Source organism: Papaver somniferum, chromosome 11, assembly GCF_003573695.1.
Source record: "Papaver somniferum cultivar HN1 chromosome 11, ASM357369v1, whole genome shotgun sequence".
NCBI lineage: Eukaryota > Viridiplantae > Streptophyta > Magnoliopsida > Ranunculales > Papaveraceae > Papaver > Papaver somniferum.
Window position 1 is genome coordinate 116,031,550 of NC_039368.1, and position 25,413 is coordinate 116,056,962.

A 25,413-nucleotide genomic window follows, 5' to 3' on the forward strand; every position below is an offset into this window, starting at 1 on the left:
ATGTGCAACAAGTACAAGTTAAATGTAAGGACCCTCAAGCACGTCAACGCTATCAGACTAGTCAAAAGACGTATTGGCCGATAATAACTCGATTAGTTTAACACAAAGGTTAATTAATAGAAACTAATCTAACAACGATCTAGATACGAAGCTGGTACCATTAGATATATCTCAAAAAGTTATACGAAATGCACTGCTCACCCGCGTCATTCGGACACTGGTGAAGAAGATTTATCAATTTATTTTCGGAGGGTAAAATAGTAATTTTGAATATTGCCTTGTGGATGCACGTGTCCAAAATAGTGGGTGTTCAGCGAATTGGTTCGGCTTTATCTCCAGACCGAAAAGATAAACTCGTGTCTTCTTTCTTTTCTTCTTCTTTCTTATTCTCTTTTATTTTTCTCTCTTTCTTCTCCTTCTTCTTCTTCTCTGGCGATTTCGAGAGGAATTATCCGATGAGAACCCTTGTAGAAAATTTTGAGATCAATTAATCGAGTGGGGTACCGATGAGTTCTTAGTTTGGGTTTGGTTAGAATCAACGATTGAGTTGAAGAGATGTGTTCCTGTGAAAGTTAGGGTTTCCGTGAGATGAAGTTATGGAGGAGTTGATTAATTAAAAGAGGATTTGAGTAGTTGGTGATGAATAACAAATCGGGTTGGTGTTTAATTGAAGTTCTGAAGTTGATTCGTTGATAAATTTATAGGTTAGGGTTTCATGAGAAGAACTCAAAGAAGAATTAGAAGATGAAATTGATATCTTAGGAAGGGGTTTTGAGATGGGATTGTTGACATGAATACTTTTGGATGCTGTTTTGGGATCGAATTAGATAACTCTTGATTTGGGAATTGAATTAGAGTCTGTTCAAGAACTGATGGTGATGATGGAACATTTTGGTGATGGATGAACTGAATCGAGGTAATTGTTCTTATCAGTAAATTTAGTTTAGTTATTCATTTCAGTTTTGGGTTTTGAAGTTGTGGATGATTAATGAATATTATGATGTTCAATTGAAGTTGAAGTTAATGGAGTTATTGAGTGAAGAGTATATGAAAATATAACTGTGATTGTAATTGAGAGTTCTAGAGTTACAGTTGCAGTTTGGTGATGTTGGTGGTCTGCGTTAGTGGTTATCTGGGTGTTGAATTGCAGGTTTTGTGATTGGTTTGTTTGGTTCCAGTTCATGGAGTAGGCAATGAAGTTATGGATGCTACAGATTTAGTAGTTTGAACTATAATGAGGTATTGAGATGTGTTACAGGTATGCGAATGGTGTTGTTGTGTTGAGGTGAAGGGTATGATTAAAGTTCTAGAGGGTGGCTGATTTAAGTGGTGTTATGGATGTTGTACAGATTGCAGCTGCAATTGAAAGGGGAAAACTGATGATAATGGATTGAGATTCGGCTGTGGTTGAGTTGAAGTTTATATAAACGATTATAATGGATAGTCTTATTGTAGTCTAGTGACCTTTAGTAACCTGAGATGATGATGTTATGACAATGAAGTCACAATTGATGTGACTTAGAGAAGTAAACGTAATGGTGGGTTGGTATTGTTGTATATGAGGTCGTGGTGGTGTTACTAAACTTGAGGAGAACTTGGAAGAATGGTTGGAGAACATTGGAGTGTAAACTGAGTGCTGATTTGGTGTCAGTATTAAATTATTGTTGTTATTGAACTAGGTAGTTCTGATTTGGTTAAGATGGATGTAGGGTTTGTTTGAATGTGCAGAAGTGGTAATGTTGTTAGTGTTTAGATTCTTGAGGTTGCAGGGGTATAAGTAAGAGCTGAGTTTGTGTTGTGCAAAGTTGGGTTGTAGTTGGAGTGAACTTACAGTTTTTAGTGGAGTTAAATCTCTCTTGTAGAAAGTTGTTGCTAGAAGCTGCAATTGCAGGTAAATCTAGTTTGTATTTATAGTTGAAGTTTAAAGTTATTTGAATGAATGATTTATTGTAATGAATATATTGAAATTCCACTAGAGTTAGAGTTGCAGCTGTGTAAGAAGAACCTTATGCTTGTCTGACTGAACTGATTCAGTCTGACTTAGATTCTTATCTGTCTTAGTGTACCTGACTGAGTCGAGTCGACCCTATTAACCTGAGTTGAATCAGTTTGACTCAGTGACCAGACCAGTAGACCGTTGACCTTTGACTGACGTTTACCGTTAGTTGACTCAACTGACCGTTAGAGACTGTTGATTGACTCGGATGGACTGGACCTTAGTTTAATGGGCTGGATTAGTGGACTCGGGCTTATAGCCAGTTCTCCTAATGAACATCAATTGGACCCTTATGGTCTGATTTAGCCTTTGGTTCCTTCTACAAAGTTGTAAATATTCTTAAGACTATTAAAATGGGCTTAGAACCGTTAGATAGACTTGTAGGATTCTTGTGTGAGCCATTTTGGTGGCTAGATTCTTAGACTTCTTGTGTGATTAACAATTAGTCTTTATTAACAACGATCGATTCAAAGGATGAACCAGTGGATCGTGGATCTCGAGGTAGGCGTGGATTGTCATCAAAAGAGGTGGGAATCGATAACGAACTCTCTTGTATTCATTATTGTTTTACAAATCAATCTTTGTGTTGTGAAATTCATACATATCTCTGTGTGCTCTGTGTGTTATGAGATGTGTGCCGACACAATATTAGTGTTCTATGGCTAGGGCGATGCACCGCAATATTATTCTTCCTTTATATATATCAGTATTCTATGGCTAGGGAGATACACTGCAATATTACCTATTCGGTGTGGAATTGGCATCAATATTACTCTTCCCTTATGTGCGGCAACACACATCTCATACATGGATGTTTATTGTTATTTATGGATATCTTTGAAGAAGTTTCTACATTATGTTTTATTGTCTTTCCTTGTATTATCGACTTTCGATAAAACATGCATTGTCTGCATTGTCTTCGAATCATATTAATGATTACTTGAAAGCTAGTTGTTATTCCTACGGGGCACCCCTTATAGGTATGATGTGCTCACCCATTCCCACTTTCAGTTTCAGAGATAAATCAGAGTTGCGCTGCGGAAGTTTTGTGGCGTTGAGTCTTCTGCTATGTTATTATGTTGTATATTCTATTCGTAAACCAAATGACTATTGTATATGTATCATTTGAGAGGAGATCTTGTATATATAAATATTTCTGAGTGGGGCTAGCTTTGGGTTAAATTTTATAGCAGATTTCTTAATCAATGTTTAAGTAAATGATTTAGATTTTTAGTGCCTCTTTATTTAGTTAATCTCTTGGATTAGTTAGCTGCTAGATTAGGGGCCGCTACATTAGATAGCATATATATGTGGGAACCCATCCTAGTACCTAGTCAACCTAATTTTTGGAAAGCTGGTGTGACTAAATCCAGTACCCACATGAGGTAGAACCGTGAAACCCATGTTTGGTGATTGAGTGTTCTTGATCAATCACGTAGTTCTTGAAAGTCGAATGAACCAATTCTAAACTTGTTTTGAAGTGTGGAAAATCGGTTTAAAGATTGTAAGTATGAAAGAGGACTTACAAAGTAAAGATGTCAACATACTTTGAACATGTGCAGTAACGCTTATCTTTAATTGTTCAAAGATATTCCTTAATAGCTAAAGGAAAATCCCGAATCGAAAAATAAGTTGAGAATCTTTTAGTTAAGGTTTTTAATTTTATTTTTGGAAAATGAAAATTAGTAATGTGCATTTACTAGTTGGAGATTTTCCAAGAGATTTTCGGTCAATGTTTGGACAAAGCATTTCCAGGAATTATAGAAACCGAATTTGGAATATATTGCATATCTTGAGAATATTTTCGGCTTTGGAAATTTCTTGGTGTCCAAAATTCCTTGTATATAAATATCAAAGTTTTCATTTCGAGCAAACTAATCCTCAGAGCCAGCAAAACTACCTCAGTTGTGTTGTTATTTGTGGAGCCACCTATTTGGAGAGCAAAGTAACCTAATTAGGCGAAATCTCTTACGGCCACTTGGTTTAAAGACTTCTTTGGGATTGAGAAGCTCTATTAGTACCGTTGGTGGGAAACTAGATATTTACGGTTTATCTTTTGTTTTCGATTGATTTGATTGACTAACGGTGGTTGAACTTTGATTGCACCTAGTTTGTTTATGCTTGAGAATCTTCTCTTCTGATATAACATTCACTCAAACTAGATCGAAGTTTCGATTGGGATCTTTAGACTGTTTGTAGATCTAAAGACGTCTTGTATAATCCATTGTTAACGGACTCCGTTTGGTGCGTGATTGATCACAAGAGATTCAAGTTGATTGTGTGCAGGTGTTTATTGAAGATCTAAGAAGATTTGAAGACAAAGAAGACTTTGAAGATTTCTGATTTGGGTTTATAATCTTTGGTGTGCACAATATTTGTTTCGGTTAAAGAGGATCCAACTATAATCGGTTTATCCTTGTGGTAGATTGGATTGATTAGTTGTGTAGATCGGCATCAATATAATTCTTTGTGATTCAAAGTATTAATTGCAAAATCTTAACAATTATTTTGGTAGTTGTTGATAAGATAGATCTAAGAACCTAACAAATGAGTTTATTGAGATAAACAGAAGAGTCATTTGTCGAACTCACATCACTTGGTTGAAAAGAGTTGATACCAAACATATTTGTTGTTCCTTTACTGTTTGGAATACGAACCAAAGGAATTATTCCAAGTACGTGACTTATTACAGGTCGGAGGCGTGGGATTACATAAGGAACTAGGTGAACTATATTTTAGTTGCTTGGTCTCAACTATACGAAGTTGGTTTGATTCTGAGAGTATTCAATTCTGGACAAGGTCCCGGGGTTTCTCTGCATTTGCGGTTTCCACGTTAACAAAATCTTGCTGTGTCATTTACTTTTATTTTCCGCAATTATAATTGTTGTTATTATAATTTAAAGTAAATTACACAAACGTTAATTCCTATTTACTTGATAGTAATCCTATTATGTTTGGTTTAGTCCGGACCTTTTATCAAGTAAACATACTTCGTTGTTGTATTATCTCGATCTCGTATCCATACACGATCACATGAAGTCTGAACCGATTTTTTGTATTGTCTCGACTCAGTCCATAGACAATCACTTTTGGAGAAAGGACTTATAGATGGAAAAGTTTTAGTTTGAGGTATATTTGGATACGCTTGTCTTTTCACCTCCCATTGAAAAAGGAGAATAACTTGACCAATATGTTTAATCAGATTAGTTCTAGCAGCTTGAGACATGAGCTTATGTAGCCAGACAGAGATTCTTGCATCCACAGCTTGGAGAATACCCAAATGGGTTTGAATTTTGGATGCTTGAAACACAGTGGGAGTGCCAAGATATTTTTCTCCCAAATCTCTGCTCTTAATCTCTAGGATACTATCCAGAAAAGATTTCTTGTGTTCAAGTTTTTTCCTACTAAATAAAATGCCAGATTTATCAAGATTTATTTCTTGCCCAGAAGCCAAGCAGTATTTTTGGAGATAATCTTTAATAAGTTGAAAGTTTTGAACAGTAGCTTTAGAAAATAAAAGAGAATCATCAGCAAACATCAAGTGTGTCATTTATGGAGCATCTTTACAAATTTTGATGCCTTCTAAAATTCCTTTCTTTTGAAGGCCGTCAATGTAAGAAGATAGAGATTCAGAGCAGATGATATAAAGATAGTGGAATAGAGGGTCCCCCTGTCTTAGGCCTCTTTCAGGATGAAAAAACCCTGTAGAACTACCATTAAGAAGGACGGAGTAGGAGACTGTAGAAACACACTGGTTAATGAGTTTGATCAAGTGGTTTGAGAGACCCATTCTAGTCAAGACACTCTCAAGAAAATACCATTCCAGCTTATCATAAGCTTTGGACATATCAAGTTTAATCGCAGTTATGCCTTCAATTTTGTCATAATGATTGATAACATATATAGCCTCATTACATAGAAGAATATTATCAGAAATACTCCTCTTAGGAATGAAGGCACCTTAGTTTTGGGAAATTATGTTGTTCATGAAAGGTTTAAGTCTATTAGCAAGAGTTTTTGAAAGAATTTTGTAAATGAAATTGCAAAGGCCTATAGATCTATACTGGGATACAAGCTCAGCAAGAGGAACTTTAGGGATAAGAGCAATATTAGTATGGTTGAAAACTTTAGCAATATGCTCTGTCCTGAAGCAGGTTTCAGTTATATCAATGACAGCCTCACCTACTATTTCCCAATTTTTTTGATAAAATAGGCCTATAAAACCATCAGGGCCTGGAGCCTTTTACCCCCCATTTGAAAACAACATTATTAATTTCTTCAGCAGTAAGAGGCAAGTATAAAAGAGAGTTATCTTCAGTAGAAAACTTAATTGGGAGATCAGCAGGGATTTCATCTTAAAATTGTTGAGGATGAGAGGCATACAGGTTCTTGAAGTAATTTATAAAGGAAGTTCCAATACTATCTCTATCAGTTAGAATAGTATTTGTAGAATCCTTTATCCAACTAATAGCATTTCTTTTTCTCAAAAAAAGGGTGACTCTATGAAAATAAGGTGAATTTCTGTCACCTTCCATGAACCAGACCTCCCTAGACTTATCCTTCCAATATAGTTCCTCTAGATTGTAGAGGTATTCCAGCCCATCCTTGAGTCTAGAGGTTATAACAGTATCAGTTGGATTAGAAATTTGGACCTCAACTAAATCTTTCCTAATGGTAACTATATTAGTTTGAATGTTACCAAAAGAAATTTTATTCCACTCCCTAAGACCTTTTTTGGTATTTAAAAGCTTAACTTTCAGTTTATAAGCAGGACAGAGCCTACCACATTGACAGACCAAGAGTTAGCAATGATGTTTCTACGAGTAGGATCTTCAATCCACATAGCCATAAAGTGGAAAAGCCTAGCCATGCAAACATCCTCGTAATTGAAACCAATATGCAAGGGGTAGTGGTCAGAAGAGTCTCTAGGTAGATTGTTAACACAAAGTTTAGGGCATAAATCCTTAGCAGATTGGTTCATGAGGCATCTATCACATCTCTCAAGAATTAAGTCAGGACCCTGCTGCATATTGCACCAAGTAAATCTAGGACCTTTATAAGGTTTGAGAAATCGGAATCATCAAACTCTAACCCACCATTTTTATCTTCAGTTCCTAAGAGATCATTAAAATCACCTATGAAGAAAATTGGTTCATATAAGGGAGCATTAGACTCTTGGCATTGTTGTTCCCTAAAAGCATGTCTCAAACTACTATTAGGTTCAGCATATATAAAATGGATGTGACAAGTTTTAATTAGCATGAATAATGTCGGTGGATGTTACATAGATTCCCCTCATGCTGGATGATATAATGTTGAGTTGAATTTCCTTCTTCCAAGCTAGAACTAGACCACCACTTCTACCAATACTAGAAACATTAAATGTGCAAGGAAAGCCAATGTTTTTTAATTTTCTAGCCGCCAGATCTTTGTTCATTTTGGTTTCAGATAGAAAGATAATATCAGGATTGACATTTCTATAAAGCAAACTAAGTTCCTTATTGGCAGTTTTTTTCCCCAAGCATTTAATTTTCCAAGCTAGCAAGTTGACATTACTGACAGGAAATTGATTTATAGGAGTGACAGAATTTGTAGGATCAGTTAAAGGGGGTAAAGGAATTGAGTTTACCTGAGTGGTAAAGTCGAACCCACCACCAAGAGAAGCACATGTATTATCACCACTTTGAGAAGTATCTTGGGACGAATTGAGATTAGAAGTAGCAACATTGTGAAGAGAATTATTGCGGACACCATTGTTTCTTGGGGAAGTATCAGCAGGTACATTATAATTTCCATAGGAATTAATAAAAGGTTGGGTATTGGTAGAACAACTGGAGAGATTAATAGCTAAAAAGTCCTACAATTTGGTGATAGGAGGGCGTAGTTGAGTATAATCAGGTTCAGTGATCTCCTGTTCTTCTGGGATAACGACAATACTAGATAAAGTGGAAGAATAAGCTCTAGTACGTTTTCTCAGATCATCTCTTGGGTTAATCTTCCTTTTGAGGTTTGATAGAACATCATGCTCAGCATCCAGGAGAGTACCTCAAGTTACAATTGGTGTTTGACTTGGTACAACAACAATTTTGAACCTTCTTGAAGAGTTAGAAGTTCGAATTGGACCATTCAAAATTGAATCAGAACTAGGGAAAGAAGCTTCAATAGTAACATTTTGAGTTGTGACTTGTTTAAAGATAACTGGTAACCTGTTATTCTGCTGAGTCAATTTTTGTTGAATCGGACCGACATAAAAAATCTTCAAAGCTGTTGATCTGTTGACGAATGGTCCCATCTGAAACATATTTGATAAACCCTTTTGAGAAGTATTCTCAGTCTGCTGAATATTTTCTTTTGATTTACCTTTGTTGCATATAGGAGCAATGGTAGACTCAGTCTGAGTATCTGGCACAATTTCGTTTTGTTGCATAATGGTATCGATAACTGCATTTGAAGTAGGATCAGGTTGATTGCTAACTGGTGGAGTTGGCATCATGAGTCTTGAGACAACATGGAGAGTATATTTGGCATTAGAGGAGGAGGCTTCCTTGATAGTTTTTTGTTTTAACTTCCAGGCAGGATAGTTCACATCTTTATGATCAAGAACACGACATGAAGAGCAAAAATATCATGGAACTTTGATGTATCTACATTCAATGAGGAAAGGTTGAGTTCTTCCACTAGTGAACAAAGGGATGCCCACTGGTAAAGCTTTCTGAACTGGAATTCTGACGTAGAGCTTTACATTATTCTTGAGAGGATGATTTCCATAAGGATACTTAGCTTCAACGAGTTCTCCCATCTTGAAAGTAAGTTTCCGAAGATCCTCAAATTCAGTACATTCTTTTGGAATGCTGCATAGTATAAACCACATTAGTTTCTCTGTAAATGAGAGTTGATGATTAGCATGCCAACCTTCTGTTGCGACAACTTTCGGCACCATTAGATACCCACATACAAACCAAGGCATTTGAGAATTAATTCTATTAAAATCATCTTCAGCTAGGAACTGAATAACAACTTTGTTGCGCAATCCACTGAAGGTAGTGACTTTGGGAGATTGAGCAATAGGCCATTGATTGCAGATGTAATTGCGAATGAAAGAAGTAGGAACAAGAGTTTCACAACATAGATAGCCTACCATACACCACTTCCAGTTATTATCAGACTCTATTAAGATTACAGTTTTATGTATGAAAACTGGTTCAGAAAGTGTAGACGGTAAGGTTAGTTTCTCAGCCATTAGAGCAGAAAGGTTTTGAACTTCTTGATTAAACGTTTGAGTGGTTTTTGATAAAACAAGGAGATCCATTTGATATATATACTTGATATGTATGAAGAGATAGGTATTGTGTTGAGAATCACAGATAAAGAATATAATATGGAGCTAGATAGAAAGGAATCCGTTCTTAGTATTGTCCTGGTAGTGATAGCAGACGACAAAGAAGAATCGTTGACAATAATTTTTACTTTTAATTTGGTTTTGATCCTTAAAAAAGGAAAGAAAAGTTTCTTGAATATGGTTTGACAAGTATTCATGTGGAAATTGGTGTAAGGTATCTGTTGTTGTGTTGATTTTTTGTAGGTAGAGGTTAACATTTGAGTTGTCCCTATCATTCCCATGTTTTTTAAGAAGCGACATGGATGGAGGCTTAGAATTCACGTGAGGTGGATGATAAAAAAAAAAAAACCAAAGTATAACCAATGATCCATCGAGACCTTATTTGCTGTACGTAAAGGTGGGGAGTAAGCATGACGAGATTGAGAGTAGATGAATCATAAATGGGTTTGTCTTTATTTAGATATACATAAGAATGAAAATATAAACTTCCAAGAGTAATAATGGTGTTAACATAAAGGGATGAGTGGTAAGGGTTGAAAGGGTTAGAAAGGTGGTAGATTCCATGTGGTTGTTTATGGTTATGATTGAAAGTGGGACTCTTGGAACTAGGGTAATGTTTGATGGCTAGCTTTGTGTTGGAATTAAACCATCTGGCAGACATACCCCGAGCCTCAATGGTGCCTCTCAACAGATGCTACATTCTTATAACCTGCATAAAATACAAGATTTTAATTAGACCCCAAAATTTATTATCAAAGTTAGATGACCTACCCATACCTTCCTTAATAGCAGTTCCAAAAGGAGTAATGGTTATAATGGTTTTTAGGTGTTGAAAATAGTCTTGTATACGGTAATTATGATCATGAGGGTGAAAATAATACACATGGTTTTGTATAGGCGTGGTAAACAAGGTGACATGACGCTTAACCAAGCGTCATAAATGGGAATTAATAGGCATAATTGGGTCTTTAAAGGAATATTTAGCCAAGAGATTATCATAGCCAAAGTAATTTTCTTTGAGATTTTGCTCAAAAAATGAAAGAGTTAAAAGAGAGAAAATAGGTTTAGATAATGGCTAATCAAAATGATCAAAATCTTCCAGATGCCAGTGAGGAGAGACTTCCAGTTGTACCACCATCTTCTGCTATGAGCAAGCCAAAGTTCTTGCTCTCTCTTTGAACACTGCATAACTTCAGAATTTGAGGGTTGACATTCAAACAGAAATTGATCGTCGTGCACATGAATTGATCTGTCAGCGAGAAGAGCAATAGAGAATTCGTCAGAGAGAAGAAGAGAGGATTGAAAATCTGTATGCTGCATGGAATCCAAAATATTTTGAAAGAATAGTTAGAAAGGATTAAGAGTGGGCTGAGAAGCACTCCAAAGCACCAAAGTATGGAAGTACGACAGAAAGTGATTCTGATGCTTCTGATGAAGGTTTTGAGTATGATGTAGAGGAGGTTGATACCAGTGAACTTGATTCAGATGCTGCAAAGGATAAAAGGAGGATGGAGAGGTACCATGATATGAAGTTGAGAAATCGTTTTGATTATGAACGTGCCAATCCAAAGATATTCGCAAGGACATGCAGGACGGTGAGCCAACATATGCAGTTGAAGAGATGCTAGATGACGAGACAGAAGAGGAGGAGACTGGAGAAAATGCTTACAGTGAGGAATCTGCAACTTCAAGTGATATTCTCTAGCACCATATGACAGTGATGATAGTGAGAGATATGAAGAGAAAGGATGGAGCACTGATGAAGATGACTTTTAATAGTCTCCTCGCAGGTGTCGGAAAAGGATAGATTTTCAGGTTTAGAATAAAGCTTGAAAACCATCAACATGTTTTTAACAAAACAACTTTTTCGATGCTTTTTGTTGCTCCTTTTCTTCTTGATTTTGTTGCATACGTTGGTGTAGATTTTGTTGTTCTTCTCAATCTTCCGGTCGATTTTCCTTCTAATTTGGTGGTTTCGTTGGTACATACAGGTGGTGATGTTCTGGGGCTTTTCTTGATTAATAGAAATATTTGATTTTATTCTAGTTTTTTTGTGTTGGAAATGGCTTTTGTTTGGCACAATACAGGTGCAAGTTTGTCTGGAAATACTGGTAAAGCAAGTGTTAGAGAATAGAATTTGGTTGTAATGATGATTACTAGCTTGGAAACTTTTTGAGTAGTAATTGATGAACTGTTTACTTTTGGTTTGGAAATTTTTGATTGTGTTCTTGAATTTGCTTTTGTTGAAATAATTCTTGTATGATAAAGTTTTTCGATCAAATGTAGTACTGAGGATGAAATAGGCTTTGTAGATGATATAATTACTGATGATAAACACAAGAAATAAGGCTAATTGATGGATGCTAGTTAGATGAATTCTCAGAAATTGAGTTTCAGAGAACATGAAGAGGAAATGAGTGTTTACGTCAGGATGACGAAGCAGAGCCCTATATATTCTTTATTAACTCCAACCATAAAGAATAATATTTTTTTCATACTCTTCATATATTTAATTTTCAGCAATTACTCCATGTAGATTTCTTACTTAGCACTTTTCTTTTCTTCATTATAAATAAAATATCTCCAAGTATCTTTTTAATATCTTGTAAATGATGTTGACATAATGGGCTCCACACTTTTCATTCTCCCATATCCAAATAATTCTCCATCTTCTTCCTTTTGGGCCTAGCCCATTAAATTATAAATCACTTCATTTCCTCCATTTTACGAGCGGAATTCCACATTTTAGTCCATTGAGCTTTATTTCCTTCAAAATACTTAAAACAAGTTTATTAGAGAAAAAATAGGTCCTAACTAATGTAGTTATGTTATGGGTGAAAATGTGTCGCACTTACGTGCTTACCACACATTGCTAAGTGTTATCTCTAAGCTTTATTATTAAAGTGTTGTAAAACAAGGCATCAGGTTTGTCCACTTCATCATATATTAGAATGATTTTTTAGGGACCATGGTTTTATTAGGCCACCCTCCCTATAGTTATAAGGGGTGTCCTAAAGCGTTGAAATGACTAACCTACCCTTAACCTAATTTAATTTAAAACCTACCTAATAACCACCTATGTATATAACCACCACCTCCTCCCACCACCACCGCACACCACCGCCGATTACCACCACCACCACCTCCGATTATCACCACCACCAACCACCTCCTACCACCACCACCTCCTACCACCACCACCGCCCACCACCAACCACCGATTACCACCACCACCTCTATATATATATAGCTTAATTTAAAACATTAACAAGGATATTCTAACAAACCCATTACTTGTCATTCGTTTTTGGTTGAATAAATGAGAAGTAATCATCAAAATGAGTTGAAAATGGAAGTTGCAGAGAGGTTAAATGGAGTTTTTTTTTCAGAGAAAAGTTTGGTTACGTCGCAAAACGTGCGGTTTCGTTGCTAAAAGTTCGGTTATCACGAATTATTTTTTTCTTAACCGAACTCAGAGTTCGGTTGATTCGCAAAAAAATACTTTGAACCGAACTCCTTGTATTAGAACAACACAAGTCCATAAGTTCGGCTCCTTCGCAAAATAAGGATATCACCGAACTTTAGTTACGAAAATAATGAGAAATCCAAAAGTTCGGTTCGTTCGCAAAAAAGTTAAGTTTTCTTTGTAACCGAACTTTACCTTTGAAACTTCATAACCGAACTCTACCTAATTCGCTAAGAAATAAATTTCGTAGTAACCGAACGTTTGCCTAATTGCATATATGCATATCTAAGTCCAGTTCGGTTGATTCTCAAAATATGTTGAAGTTTGCGAACCAACCGAACTTCTAATACTAGGTTACTTTTAACCTGCAGTTCGGTTGGGAACTTGGTTGCGTTGAAGTTTGCGAACTAACCGAACATACCTATGTAAAGCTTATTACTAAAGTTCGGCTACCTGCGTGTTTGAAGAAAGAAACTGAACTTTGTGTTCGGTTATATGTTCTTGACATTTATTAACCGAACTCCGTGTTTGGTTACCTTTTCTTCACACTTGGTAACCGAACTACCTGAACCTAGCAGGAATTTTTTATAAAAATTTACAGTTTTATGAATATTTGGACCAATTCAACCACCATTATCTGTTTGAAGCATACTTGGGTACCCAAATACTCTTCCTCCGGTTGTGGTTGGTAAAATCCATCATTTTCATCTTGAGATTGAGTTTGTGGAAGAATATATTCACCATCTAAGAAATAACTCATATCTAAATCGTTGTGAAGATTAACAAATACTCTAGGAGAGGATGGAGATGAAGAATCAGATGAGCTATCATCACTTGAATACTCAAGCTTAGTGAATTGGAAAAAAATTTATTTTCCATGTTTTTCTTCTTCATCTTCTCTAATTTTACTCTCTCAATAATTTTACTTCTTTAGATTAATTATTTCACTAATGATTTCACTAATCATTATCCAAAATTAATCAGGAGAGTAGTTTAGGTATTAATATAAATATCTAGATAAGGGGTGACCTAGATTTACTTATAAATGTCTTACTAAAAATAGAACCATGGTCCTCCCAAAAAAACCATGGTCCCCAAAAAATCATTCATATATTACTCTAGATGGGTGCAAAGGTGAATCAATGTCTTGGGAATTTCTCTTCATTACTGGTAGCTATAATGTTGTCAATCCAATGGTTATTAGAAGTATTTGAAAGGAAGCTCTCATGAATTTTTTTTCCTCAAACAAAGCTTTTCTTTTAGTAATGCGTTTTAATTTAAATCCCAATCTAAGTAAATTTTCAACCGTCCCAACGAGTAAGAGGAAGATAGAATATCAACGGAATGAACAGTCTCATTCATATATAAAGATGATGTCTTTAGATTTGTTATATTCATGGATCAATCATCTTTCTCTGTGTTTTTGATGATTATTGTTGATTGACCAAACCAAATCCATCAAATACTAATTCTGATTTCGGGTATACAGTTGTTTGTGAATTGTGATATTATATAGAGAAAAAGATATATATATACATAAATGAAAGATATTTTTACTAGAAGATAGATAAATGTTGGAGATTGGATACTCAGAGGATGAAATTCAAAGAACGGAAAAGAATGTTGTATCACTAAGCTTCAAAGCCTTTCGATTCTTTTCTGCAAATATTTCGACCATTCCCAAATACTTGGCGAGTACAATGGTCAATGAAATAATGCTTTCAGGATACAACAAAGCTCTAACAACATTGTTGGATTCAAGAGTTGTACTCCCTTGATCCGACCAAGACACGGAGTATTTAGAGTCTGATGATGCTTAAAGAAGATATAAAACAGATATTTTTGATGTGTTTCCATGGGAAGAATCCTTCGTAATATATAAAGGGTTTCATGCCTTTTGGAGATGTCTTTTCATCTCCTACAGATTCTTTCAAAGGTTATTATCCATTAATGGGAAGAGTCGTGGTTGTCGCCCTCCAGGATCCCCCTTTCGTGGTGACGAACAATATTGAAAATATCCAACAATAAATACCAAGAGTAATAAACACTAAAAATGGTTTTCAATAAGGAGAGCCGGGATGTACACTCGGGTTGTGAATGGATGCACAAATTTGGGCTCTCTATTTCATATGTGCATCGCTTTTCAAGAGATGAGACCTATAAAATGATTTATTAGTGTTACTACGCCTCTTTTATATTTATACATATATATATATATATACAATATTTGTCGGAGTACAACATCCGTAAGAGTACAATTTTTTTTCCGAGACCTGACATTTTATTCATCAATTGGAATAATGAAGTAATTGTCCATTGAATGTATGAGTTCATACTCCCCTAATATTTTGCATAGTATTTTGTTCAGTGATATATCAGGAAGAATCTTTCCCATATGTGGAAGGCTCACTTGTAGCTTGTTTGGATATTAAAAGAAATGAGAAGCAAAATTATTTCGCTTCACGATAAATTAGGGCCTGTTTGGTACAGTTTTGAAAAACAGTTTTCAAAAATAGTTTTCCACTGTTTTAAAAACATACCCTTTTTTCCTTGTTTTCATTTTCTAAAAATTGTTTGGTAAACTGTTTTTGAAAACAAGGAAAACCAACTAAATCGGATCAAATGTAAAGATTCGTCTAAGAGATAGTGATATTAGCCATGACTCATTTGCAGTCATTCCCCATCTCTTACTTTGTTCTGAAAAGAAGAAAAGAATAAAGAAAAGAAAAAAAAGAGAAAACACAGAAAACAATAATTTGTTGTTTTCATTTTTTTGTTTTTAAAAACAGAAAACAGATAGAAAACATTTTCTGAAAATGTCCTTACCAAACGCGTTTTCTCCTGTTTTCTGTTTTCTCTGTTTTTAAAAACAGAAAACTGTTTTTGAAAACTATACCAAACAGGACCTTAACTTTTTGGCTCTTAAAAATCATTTCAAAAAGCTCCTTCTCGTGATGCATCCAAATACCTATTTTTTTATTATTATTGTTTATTTTTTTAAGCATCATCCAAACACCCCCGTTAGAGTTTGGTGGAGTATATTCTGCTTATCAAAAGAGAAGGGATGTCAAGAAGGTTAACCAGACAGGTTCATCCGAGTTAAAACGACCGAGTTAAAATGACCGAGTCAAAAATGACCTATAAAAGTGAGAAAAGCTCTAGAAGCCCAAGCACTAAAAAGTCATGGCGGCAACAGAAATTCAACACTATCCGGTGTCAGATTCAGATAACGATTCCGATAACGGGAAAGATGAACTCCGGCACACGGATCTCGAAGAAACAATCTTCAAATCATATCTCCAATTAAACACAACAAATTCATCATCGTCTCAACCAGATCTCTCGAAGATCAAATCATTTCTGAATTCATCTCGATCAGGTGCATTATCCTGTATGATCTGTCTAGAACGAATCCGGCTCACCGATCCAACCTGGTCATGTTACAAAGAATGTTACGCCGTGTTCCATCTCATCTGTATTCAGAGTTGGGCGCGTCAAGCTTCTGATCTCGCAGCTGCACGAGCCGCTTCTCGTCTCTCAACTGAGCATTTCCCGTTAGCTGCGTCTAATGCAGCGAATTGGAATTGCCCTAAATGTAGAGTTGAGTATTCAAAAACCCTAATCCCTAGTAAATACTTATGTTACTGTGGTAAAACACAAGACCCTGATAGTGATCCATGGATATTACCACATTCTTGTGGGGAAGTATGTGAAAGACCATTGAAATATGAATGTGGGCATTATTGTTTGTTGTTGTGTCATCCGGGACCGTGTCCGGCGTGTCCCAAACTAGTTAAGAATCGTTGCTTTTGTGGTAAAATTGAAGATGTTAAACGTTGTGGGTTTAAAGATTTTACATGTAATCGTGTTTGTGAAAAGAAATTAGATTGTGGGGTTCATAGGTGTAATGTGATTTGTCATCAAGGATTATGCCCACCTTGTAAAGCTAAGGGGGTTTATAAATGCCAATGTGGGAAGTTTGAACAAGAGAGGGAGTGTTTTGAGAGGGACTTTAAGTGTGAGAATGAATGTGGAAAGTTGCTTGGGTGTGGAAAACATGTTTGTGAACGAGGGTGTCATGAGGGTAAGTGTGGTGGGTGTCCTTACCAAGGTAAGCGGTCGTGTCCTTGTGGGAAGAAGGTTTATGAAGGAATGCCTTGTGATGCTGTGCTGCCAACGTGTGGGTCAACATGTGAAAAGATGCTGAGCTGTGGCATTCATCGATGCCCGGAGCGATGTCATAAGGGTTCGTGTAATGAGACTTGTAGAACTGTTATTATAAAGTCTTGCCGATGTGGAAGCTTGAGGAAACAGGTAAATAACTGGTTTGCATCATCTTACATTATACCCTGCTTTAATTTAGTTTTAAATTTAGCTTCAGATGAAAGAATTTAAAGCAAATCTGCATAAGTTGTTGTGTAATTTAACTGAATTCATTTTAGGTTCCTTGCCATCAAGCATTAGCCTGTGAAAGAAAATGCAACCGAGGACGAGATTGTGGTCGGCATGCATGTAGGCGTCGTTGTTGTGATGGGGATTGTCCACCTTGTTCAGAGGTGTATGTCACTATTCTTCCCACTATGTTTTGTTTTGTTTTGTTTTGTTTTTCCAGCTTACGGCGATTATATTAATATTTTATAAAACTGTAGATATGTGACAGAAAGCTCCGTTGTAACAACCACAAATGCCCTTCACCATGTCACAGGTATGTTTTGATGGTATTCAGCTCCATATATTCATCATTTGCTGGATACATGGGTTTGAATTTTATTTTTTACGAATTTGGTGGCATTGTTGTGAAATCCAATTATCTTTACTTGTTGACCTTTTATTTAAATTTATTGTGGTAACATGTTTTCCAATTTGTCTTGTAGAGGTGCTTGTGCTCCTTGTCCATTAATGGTGACTATATCATGTTCATGCGGTGAAACACGATTTGAGGTTAAACTCTGCTCATACTTGCCACTTTTAATCCCATATCGTTTCCGTACCAACAAACTCCTGATCTTTCTTTTGTTTCATGTTAGGTTCCTTGTGGGACTGAAAGAGAGCAAAAACCTCCTAAATGTCCCAAACGATGCAGCATATCCCCTTTGTGCAGGCATGCACCAAATCGTAAGGTACTGGAGTAGCCTTCCTGAAACTTGAGTGCAAGATTGTAATGATTCCAATTACATCGTGATATGTTAACACCCACAGAGCTCAATAAAGATGTTACACGTATCACATCATAAATGTGACTCACTCCTGCTCCCACTAATAATCTCCATCTGCTATTCTTCCACAGCCTCATAAATGCCATTATGGAGCTTGCCCCCCTTGTCGTCTAGTTTGTGAAGAGGAATATCCTTGCGGGCATAACTGTAAATTAAGGTAAATTGTCAAGGAATCTCGATTTCTTGAATTCCCATACTTGGCCTCTTAATACCTAGTCAACTTCCCTTAGAAATAGCTTTTGTGTTTCACTTTCAGGTGCCATGGTCCTGAACCTCCTCCAAACCCTGAGTTCACGTTAAAATCAAAGAAAAAGAAGTCAAATCGGAAACCTGAGTGCACACCTGGTACACCTTGCCCTCCTTGCCCAGAACTTGTTTGGAGGTCCTGCGTAGGGCAACACATTGGAGCAAAGCAGATGGTTGGTTGTTGATCCTTCTGTTAGAGTTTTAACCATCTGCTATTTGTATTCACTCACTGATATAAAAATGCTCGTACTTTTACTTTTCACAGTATTGTATCATCTGTTACAAGGGCGTGTGATGTTTCCTTTGCAGATGGTCTGCTCAAAAGTAAAAGCATTTTCATGTCAAAACTTGTGTGGCAACCTTCTTGGCTGTACTAACCACTATTGTACAAAACCTTGCCATGCTTTAAAGAGCCAAACCTCGATAGCAGATCGAAGTGTAAGAACAGAGCCTTGTGAAGAATGTCACCTCCCTTGCGAGAAGGTATTTTCCACTTTTATTCCGCTTTAGGTTATCCATGTTACTTTTACCCATGAGCTTCGTGTCATTATTTAGGTGCCGTATCTTTCTTTTGGGATACTGGAGATTATTATTACCTCTCCCCTATTTCTCATTTTGTGCCCTTAGGAAATATCAAACAGCTTCAAAGTTCGTGCTATGATTAAGATAATATTACCTCAGTGGCTCAGTGCCACCACTGCATTCTGCATCTAAATGTTGTCTTATTATGTTGTTGTTTTATCAGGAGAGAAAGCTCGCTTGCCCACATCCTTGCCCTATACCATGTCATCCTGGAGATTGTTCTCCATGCAAAACACTTATCAAAAGGTCATGCCATTGTGGCGCCATGGTTCATGTTTTTGAATGCACACGCTACAATAGCTTGCCTGAAAATGAACAACTGACAATTCGTTCATGTGCTGGACATTGTCACAGGTAACTTCTAGACTTTTGTCATATATCCTTGTTAGTGAATTTCTGGGATCTTATACATTTTATTTATTTTTAGTAGTGAAGTTTATATTGTCCGTTATTTTCTGGTGAACAGAAAGTTACCCAACTGCTCACATCTATGCCCTGAGAAATGTCATCCTGGGCAATGCCCATCACCTGAAAAATGCAGTAAAAAGGTAATGTGATCCCCATTGCTTCTTGTTTGTTTGAGATTTTAATTTTTCAGCACCAAATTGTAACACATTTTGAGAGAAAGTTTCTTGTAAACATTACCTTCATAATAGATTTGCTCAAAGTTTCTTGTAAACATTACCTTCATAATAGATTGGCTCAAGTATCCTGTAATGTCATTTGATGATAACTAGATGATAACTCGTTAAAAACCATAATAGCATTTGGACTTTGTTGACAGTTCCAATTCTAATATCATCTCTATCTGTAATTGAAGGTCAATGTTCGTTGTCGCTGTCAAAATCTCAAAAAGGAGTGGCTGTGTCAAGATGTTCAAGCTGCCTATATCTCCACTGGCTGCGATCCCAAAGATATATCTAAAAGTCAGTTCGGGATTGGGTTACTTCCTTGTAATTCTGAATGTGCAAGTAAAGTAAAGGTTGTGGAATCAGCCTTGCAGTTGCGTAAATCTAAAGTTCCCGAGGTAATTTCTTCTTCTTCTATTTTTTCACAGCAAATCCTGCTTGTTGTTTGTTCAATTTCTTTTCTTGCTCCAATTTACACCATTGCACCCAAAGAAGCTTGGACCTAGTGGATAATACCCATCAAAGGTTGCATTCCCTTGATAGGTATTGTAGCTCAATAAAGCCCTACTAAACCTTCTAACTTTCTCTCGGACAGAGCAAAGTCACAGATGCTGAACCGAAAGTGCCAAAGCGTAGGAAGAGACGTGATCAAGTACAAGAAGCTACACAAGTTTCAAGACTGCAGGTTTGTGTTACTTATCTTTGTTCCAATATAACTTTGTTTCTTATCTACCATCTCATATATTGACTACATGTCAAACTAGCCTGAGACCATTTTCGAAGTTACAAGTGGTATGAAATCCCAGCCACCCATTGGATGAGAGGTTAGATAAAATTGGTAGACGGCAACATGTTCAGTTATATCTTGTAGCCTACAGTGCTTTCTGGCAGCTAATAAGTGTTTTTCTTTTCTCCATACAGAAAATTATAGCGACAGTGCGGTGGTTTTTCATTTGTATTTTAATATTGGTAGCTGTGGTAGCAGCTGCATATTATGGTTACAAGGGTCTCCTGTGGCTCTCTGATTGGATGAACGAGGTTGAAGAAAGAAGACCACGTAAAAGATTTCCAAATATCTGATAACTTCAGAATCACAGTGTCCTCAGAATAAGATTAAGTCTGCCAGAGGTTAGTTTCAAAGCTTCCCATGGACTTCAATTTCACATCCCAATTACCAACTCTTATTATTTATTCCTTCTCGATAACTTATTTTGGTTGATTCTTACATGTATTTTGTACCCAAAGAGTTGTATACAACTTTCTCGGACATGACAATCTTGTAGTAAACTAGGTCATTTCTAATTCATACTGGCATGATGTCCATTAAGAAACCAATACATCAATATTCAATATTTGTTCTTTTTCAGTTTGATCATTGATGTGTGCATGTTACTAGTAGGTGAGGTTAGTAATCATAAAACTTTAGAAAAATAATAAATGGACTTTGCTAGTTTTGGTATTGTATTTACCACTGTTTCTTTCTACACCGACAATGAAAGTCGAGGATAACCATGATGAACCTCAAGTGACCAAGTCTTGCAATTATGTCTCACATTGTTTTTTTCATATTTTGGTAAAAGACTTAGCAGGCTATGTCCAGTCCTCTTGTCTTGTTAGATTCCTACTTTTGTAACTCTATCAATGCCATTACTTGTGAGATGAATACTTAGATAAACGGGTTCACTTTGTCTACATACCGAAGAAAACTGAAGAAAAAAAGTAAAGATTAGTACCGTTGTCTGATTGATGGCACACTTTTGTACTTTTAAAGTTTAGGTTGCAAAAATAAGAACACTTAGAATGTTTCTGGTTACTTTATTGCTTGTCGTTAGACATTAGTCATCGAGGCATTGACTCTGGATTGTTGTAATTCAATGGTTATAAATTTTCTCTGTTTCGCAGGATTTGCTTCGGCTAGTTGCTGCCTGCAGAATAATCAACCTTGTACAACAGATTGCATTATCTTTAATAAAAACTTCAACTACTAATACACAGGATTAGTTATTTATTAATTAGTATAAAATGCATTGATTATTGTTTTTCATACAAACATCACAGTAAGAAAAGCTGTCACAAGAGACGACAAGAGACCATGTATGTTGTTTATAGCTGCAGGGCAGACTCCAGTGGTTGGCATCATGGTCCCCTTTTAGTGGACCCATGTCCACCACCATCAATCAATTCGAGCCATCTGGGCAATTAGTCTTTTTCATGCTGATTCCATGTTCTTCTTTTGATAAAACAGATATTTTAGTGGTCAAAAATTTCAGAAAAGGATTAAAGATCATGCAATCATTTATAATGCATTCAAGAATCAAGAAGTGGTAGTTAGTTTACCAACTCTGGCCCCATAAATCTTAACTTTTGTTTCTTGGATTTGAATTCTTCCGCTAAATGAGCACCTTTCGATTTTGAATTAACAAATACAGAAAAAAAAAAACAAGAACTTTCAGGAAATGAAATTCTGAACATGTAGCTGTATTTCACACCGAACAGGTGAGAGAGCATCCTGGGGTTTTTAGTTTCACTTACTACATTGGAATCCAATGAGACAATCACAAAGAGAGCTTGAGCAAGAACATAAAAAAAAAAAAAAAAAGGTTCAAGAATCGAAACCAAACAAGAATTCTATTTTGTTTTTTCTCAACCAATAAACCAATTCCCCTGTTACTGATCCATGTGCCACAATTAGCCAACAATGCATCATGTGTTAGTATAAGACCTCAAACAAAATAAACCTCAGATCCCTCACCCTTTACACTGATTATAAAACTGAAAAAGTATAATAAAACTTAACAAAAAATTGAAGCCGAAAAATTCTAAGAATTTCCACTCATTTGTTTTCTTTAGATCACTCTGATGCTAATGAAGCACTAGAGATGCTCCCATGGCTGCCATCACATAGCGATAATGCCCTCTCAAGATTAGCAACAATGTCATTCATACTTGGTCTCTCTTTTCCTTCCAAGTTCACGCAATGTACGGCCGTATAAGCCACCAGCTCGACCGCTTCTGCCATGTTCACGTCTGGCAGTCCTACGCGCACATCCAAAATTCTTTCCAGCTCTCCAGCCATAATCTTAGGCACTGCGTAGTCCACGACACTCATCGGCCCTTCACCGTCTAAATCATCATCTCTGAATATAGCTTGCTTTCCTGTTAACAACTCCAGCATCACTACTCCGAGACCATAAACATCACTCTTTGCAGTTAAAACGTTCAATCCGTAATACTCAGGATCCATATACCCAACTGTTCCAGCAGCTTTTGCTGACATGTATTCGCCTTCTGATTCTGGACCAAGCAGAGATAACCCAAAATCTGATACTCTAGCTACCCAGTTCGAGTCTAACAAGATGTTAGACGATTTAATATCCCTGTGAATTATAGGCGGGACTGCGTAGTTATGCAGATATTCAATCCCTCTTGCTGCATCTAATGCAACTTTAATCCGCATTTTCCATGTATTCAAAATACTACTGGTTTTCTCCACATTGTCTTTGGAATGTATGTGATCATAGAGTGCACCGTTTTTCATGTACTCGTATACCAGAAGCCTCTCCTCATTTTCTTCGCAGAAACCTACAAGACTAACCAAATGCTTATGATGCAGCCGTGACAAGGATTCTAGTTCCGAATCGAATGCACTTTCTTTCTCTTGAAATTTCTTCGTTTTTGTACCGGTTTCCCCTCTTTTAATCGCGACTTCACGCCCGTCTCTAAGCTTACCTTTGTAAACTGTCCCGAAACTTCCAGACCCGATTTTGTTCTCTGCAGAAAAACCATTAGTTGCAGCAGCAAGCTCTGCAAGAGAAAACTGTTCAGCTCTGTCAGCATGTTTCGACGAAGGGCCACTCCTTGTCCGCCTCATTGCTCGAAAACTATTATGACGTCTCGATGATATCGAAAATGTTGGACTGAAATGACCACTGCCTCTGTTAGAACTAGCTCTGTTGATAGTGGGTTGAACTGAATTATGAATCTTTTTCCGATTACAGCAACAAACACCAGTCCACAAGCAATAAATCAGAGTCAAAACACCGCACACGATTCCAACCGATCCAACAATTGCAAAAGCTAATAACACCTTGTTTTTAACTATGGAATTCGACGGCGGTGGCGGTATAAACGGCGGAGGCGCAACCGGGTTGTTGTCTACAACTCGATAATAATCACATTGCTTACATATATTATTACCAGAACTAGAACAAAGATTGTCAGAGTCAGGATAGATACCACATTGTCCACATGGAGTTACAGTGCACGAACCTGGTACAATCTTCGGCAATGGAAGATCCATCAAACTAGTACTACTATTCGACGAAATCCACCCCGGACCCCAACAAATCATCGATAAATTCCTCGTCGTTAACCCGCAAGTAAAATCCAGTCCTGCAACAATGGATTCAAATGACACCCCTGCAATCTGATCACTTGAATACATTCCATTTCCACCCCAACAAATTACAGAACCGTTCAATCTTCTAATAACACAAGTATGATTCAACCCCAGTCCTAAACCCGAATACTCAAACGGCTCTTCTTGTTTTCTCCAGGGAAAATTCAATTGCCCAGAATCATTATTTCCTTTACAAATCAAAACACCATTAGAATCCACCCCACAGACATGTGAAGAACCTGCCATTAAACTCACCATTGAAACATTCCCAAATTCCTTTTCAATTTCATTAGCTTTCATATCATCAATCCCCCAGCACTTGACTTTGTTAGAATTCATCAAAACTCCACAAGAAAACCCATTACCAGAAGTAATTAATGAAAAATTCCCATTATCAGGAGATAAATATCTCAACTTTGGAACCCCATTTTGTCTCCACCAACAACGAACAACACCAGTAGTATTTTGAATCCCACAGACATGATTCTCACCTACTGCTATATCTTTTAAAGTGACATTAACACTGTAATAGATTCGTTTAGGTCTCGGAGAAGAAGATGATGATGAGTTTACAGAAGTAGTAGTCCAACAAAGGAAACTAAAACCCCCAGATCTTAATCCACAGAAAAAATCTTTACCACCAGAGATTGAATCATAAGATATGTTAGGTTGTATTGATATTGTTGTATTAGAAGACCCATTGTTATTATTAGGAGTAAAACATTCAATTCTCTGGTTTGTTTTTCCTGCTAATATCCCACAAACTGTGTTAGACCCATATGTTATAGCTATGGTTGATGCTGAACCAAGTCCATCTACTATCAAAACCACCTCTGCTACAAAAACAACAATCAATACCAAAATCTTCCTGAGAAAAGAAGATGGGTTTTGATGATGAAGAAGCATCATGATGATGTGGGTTTTGATTTGATTGTGGGTATTTTCTTCATTGGAGGAGAAAACAGAGGAGGAACAGAGGAGTTGGAAAAAAGAGAAAGAGTAATAAATGGGAAGAGGTGTAACGCTGTTTCCCCGTAGTAATAGGGATTTTTATTAAGTTTTTGAAAATTGAAATGAAACTTCTAAAAATTGCTTTTTTGAATTTGGAAATTAAATTAATTTTTGGGAGAGAGAGAGAGAAGGGTTTTCAAAGAGGAGAAGAGAAAGTAGGGTTTTGTTGAGTATTTTTTGTTATTTTTTTTGGTCCTAAAAGACAGGGGCAGCAGTTGTAGACTAGTAGCAGCAGTACAGTAGAAGGTGTTGCTGTTTGTGAAAGTCAGCAGCAGCAGCAGTTCTGTTTCTATTCTTCTGCAAAGACCATCCTTCCTTGTACTACTCATGAGTCATGATTTCTTGGGTTGACCCATTTCTTATGATCCTTAAAACATACAATTTTTTTTATTTTTTTATTTTTGAAGCAATTTCTTTTATGAGAAAACAAATGACAACTTTTACACAACTGTACTCTCCCTATCCGTCGCATATCATCTCCAGTTTATGTGGATGGCAGTGGCAGAGATTTTATGGCACTTCAGAACTG

The 25,413-nt window shown here is 36.6% G+C and overlaps 2 protein-coding genes and 1 long non-coding RNA gene across 4 annotated transcripts; 2 read left to right on the forward strand and 1 right to left on the reverse strand.

Moving 5' to 3' along the window:
• The first annotated feature begins 361 nt into the window (after positions 1 to 361).
• Positions 362 to 3,223, forward strand: LOC113322681. The gene is made up of 3 exons (XR_003347256.1): positions 362 to 1,891; positions 2,470 to 2,523; positions 3,008 to 3,223. It is a non-coding gene; the product is annotated as an uncharacterized LOC113322681 (long non-coding RNA).
• Positions 3,224 to 15,984: 12,761 nt separating this feature from the next.
• Positions 15,985 to 21,692, forward strand: LOC113321790 (NF-X1-type zinc finger protein NFXL2-like). 2 transcript variants are annotated; one of them, XM_026569704.1, is made up of 14 exons: positions 15,985 to 17,115; positions 17,244 to 17,357; positions 17,451 to 17,506; positions 17,676 to 17,742; positions 17,829 to 17,921; positions 18,089 to 18,174; positions 18,274 to 18,436; positions 18,573 to 18,746; positions 19,009 to 19,199; positions 19,312 to 19,393; positions 19,666 to 19,872; positions 20,070 to 20,159; positions 20,396 to 20,602; positions 21,377 to 21,692. In XM_026569704.1, exons 1-13 carry the CDS (start codon positions 15,985 to 15,987, stop codon positions 20,552 to 20,554), a joined length of 2,613 nt encoding a protein of 870 aa, XP_026425489.1. In that variant the 3' UTR covers positions 20,555 to 20,602; positions 21,377 to 21,692. The 2 variants fall into 2 exon arrangements, with proteins under 2 accessions (XP_026425489.1, XP_026425488.1); XM_026569703.1 differs by lacking the exon at positions 21,377 to 21,692 and having other exon boundaries at positions 20,396 to 20,846.
• Positions 21,693 to 22,083: 391 nt separating this feature from the next.
• On the reverse strand, positions 22,084 to 25,029 carry LOC113321791 (putative serine/threonine-protein kinase-like protein CCR3). Its single transcript, XM_026569705.1, has one exon. The coding sequence runs from the start codon at positions 24,780 to 24,782 to the stop codon at positions 22,326 to 22,328; it is 2,457 nt and encodes an 818-aa protein (XP_026425490.1). The 5' UTR covers positions 24,783 to 25,029; the 3' UTR covers positions 22,084 to 22,325.
• Between the last annotated feature and the right edge of the window lie 384 nt (positions 25,030 to 25,413).

Bases quoted from the DNA above. Each gene is read 5' to 3' on its own strand.
- LOC113321791 (XM_026569705.1), bottom strand. From the start codon at position 24,782: ATGATGCTTCTTCATCATCAAAACCCATCTTCTTTTCTCAGGAAGATT.
- LOC113321790 (XM_026569704.1), top strand. From the start codon at position 15,985: ATGGCGGCAACAGAAATTCAACACTATCCGGTGTCAGATTCAGATAAC. The intron at 17,743-17,828 runs GTTAAACTCTGC...GTTTCATGTTAG, and splicing joins GCGGTGAAACACGATTTGAG to GTTCCTTGTGGGACTGAAAG. The intron at 19,394-19,665 runs GTAATGTGATCC...CTGTAATTGAAG, and splicing joins CTGAAAAATGCAGTAAAAAG to GTCAATGTTCGTTGTCGCTG.